At 42.3% G+C, this 2331-nt stretch overlaps 1 protein-coding gene across 1 annotated transcript in view; it reads right to left on the minus strand.

The window, feature by feature from the left end:
- Positions 1-448: 448 nt before the first annotated feature.
- LOC117452627 (eosinophil peroxidase-like) overlaps positions 449-2331 on the minus strand; it is a 4923-nt gene continuing 3040 nt past the window's right edge. The window contains exon 8 of the mRNA XM_034091336.1: positions 449-544. Within this exon, the coding sequence (XP_033947227.1) occupies positions 449-544 (96 nt within the window). The remainder of the gene's footprint in view (positions 545-2331) is intronic.

The following is a 2331-nucleotide window of genomic DNA, read 5'->3' on the forward strand; positions in this document are numbered from 1 at the left end:
CAGACCAAATTAGAGCACTTGGGCAATCAAAAAAAGGTGGGATACGGTGGGGGAAAGAAACCGTGAAAAAAGCAAAACAACTAAGGTTCTGTTGTGGCACTACAGGATATAAAACCCTCCAAGCCATGAATATGCCTCTGCCTGACATCAGGACCATTCAGAGGAGGCAGCACGTCAAACTGGAGCCAGGAGTGTTGGGGGAGGTGTTTGATATGCTGAGGCTGAAGGCAGATGGCATGAGTGAGATAGAGAAGAAATGTGTGCTCACCTTGGATGAGATGTCCATCACCCCTAGCGTGGAGCTGCATCTGGGAACAGGGAGGCTGGCCACAAAGGCCAGGCCACTCATGCCTTATTTTCATGCTGGCTGGTGCTACTACGCGGTGGAAACAGGTTGTGGCTTACCACTCACCGTGGGCCAGTCCCTATCGCCAGTGCATACTGGCAGTTACGTGGAGGATGGATCAGACCACTTGGCAGACTTCCTGGACACGCAGAACAGCAGCTGCAGTCCTCCTGACGTTCTGAGAGTGGAGCAGCTACACTGTAAAAAAAAAAAACGTAAAAAAACGGACAAAGTGCTGGTAATTTGCTGCCAGGACATTGTCCGTTATTCCACGGACACTTCCGTCAACCCTTTAACGGATATTTCTGTAGATTTACAAGACTTTTTCTGTACCATATACGGACACTTCCGTCAACCCTTTAACGGATATTTCTGTAGATTTACAAGACTTTTTCTGTACCATATACGGAAACTTCCGTCAACCTTATAACGGATATTTCTGTAGATTAACAAGACTTTGTCCGTAATATTTACAGACACTTCCGTCAATCCTAATATCTTTTTTCTTTTAAATCGTGGGATTAAAAATAAAAATAAAATCCTAAATAAATAACAATTACACTTTCAAGCACACTGAATAAAGCACAATATATAGAAATTGAACAAAATGTATTTATTTCTTTCCATAAAACTCAACATTCCCCGCCCCCAACCTGTAGGAGAACATGCAATGACAAATATCCCCCTCCCAACTTCCCTCCCCCGAACATGGGGGATTTGAACCCAAAGAATCTGTGGTGGTGGGCAATAATTGTACCCCTCGCTACCTGAGTGCCATACAAATGGTTTTTTAAAAATACATTTCCATACAATTGTAAAACCCTAACATGATCATACATTCAAGTATGTAAAATAACAGCAACAATAACCTTTTTCTTAACACCATGATGTTAGAGGTCGGGCTGTGTGGACATGTGCGCCTCAAGATCAAATTAGTAGTTATAAAGCACTTATATACTAATAAAGGACTGGCTTATCTAAAGCCAGTTGAGTAGCACTTGAAATGTTTGGCTCTATGAAACCTGATGTACTTATATGATTCTGTTTTCTTCAAGGTTGTGTCTTCCTGGTCGAATGTACTTATTGTAAGTCGCTTTGGATAAAAGCGTCAGCTAAATGCAATGCAATGTAATGTAATAAATTCCTCCCACTGTTTGCCACTGCTGTTGCACCCTACTGGCTCACCTGTCAGTGAGGAAGGAGGAGCCTTCATGCAGTGACGACAAAAAAAAAAAAAAAGTAAACTGTTTTTTGTGTGTGTTGGGATGTTCAGTCCAAAAGTCCAGTCCAAAAAGTTCTGTTTTGAGCTTTGAGGAATGCTCACATGTGCCAGTCAAATTTCTTCAGCTCAGTCACGAGCTTCGACAGTTTTGGAGGAATGTGGTGCCGTTTCTTCCCCTTCATCTCAGCCTTGGACCCTCGGTCAGGATTCATTCCAAAGAAAACTCTAAGGAAACAGAAATATGTTTAGCTACACATGCAACTAAATGAATGAAACTGAACTAAAGAGTAACATGCCGACAAAGCTCAGATACTACTTGTCGTGTGGCTCTACAGGAGTGGAGCCGTCTAAAATAGCATACATTTGTTTTCTCCACCATGCCCGTGTGTGTGTGTCCATCTACAGCTAATGTTGCAAAAATACTACTATTACAATAACACGTTGCTCCTGTAAGCTGAGCAACTCAGACAACGTGCTGTTAAAGTCTGCTCATCACCAACATACTATACTGGAAATGTCAGCATAACCCATGCACCTGTGACTTGTGTGGATATACTGTACGTGCACTGAACGATCTCAGGGCACCGTTAACTCAGTGCATGAGTAGCACAGCTAGTAGTAGTCGCTAGTAGCCACGAGTGCTGAAAGAAGTTGTGACGATTGATAACAAAGTTTTAATCTGAAATGTATGTCTAAAATGTATTAATTATCCGTTTGTGTGTCTGTGGTGTATATGTCTGTGCGTACTGTATATGTGTGTGCA

This window comes from Pseudochaenichthys georgianus, chromosome 9 (assembly GCF_902827115.2).
Source record: "Pseudochaenichthys georgianus chromosome 9, fPseGeo1.2, whole genome shotgun sequence".
Lineage (NCBI taxonomy): Eukaryota > Metazoa > Chordata > Actinopteri > Perciformes > Channichthyidae > Pseudochaenichthys > Pseudochaenichthys georgianus.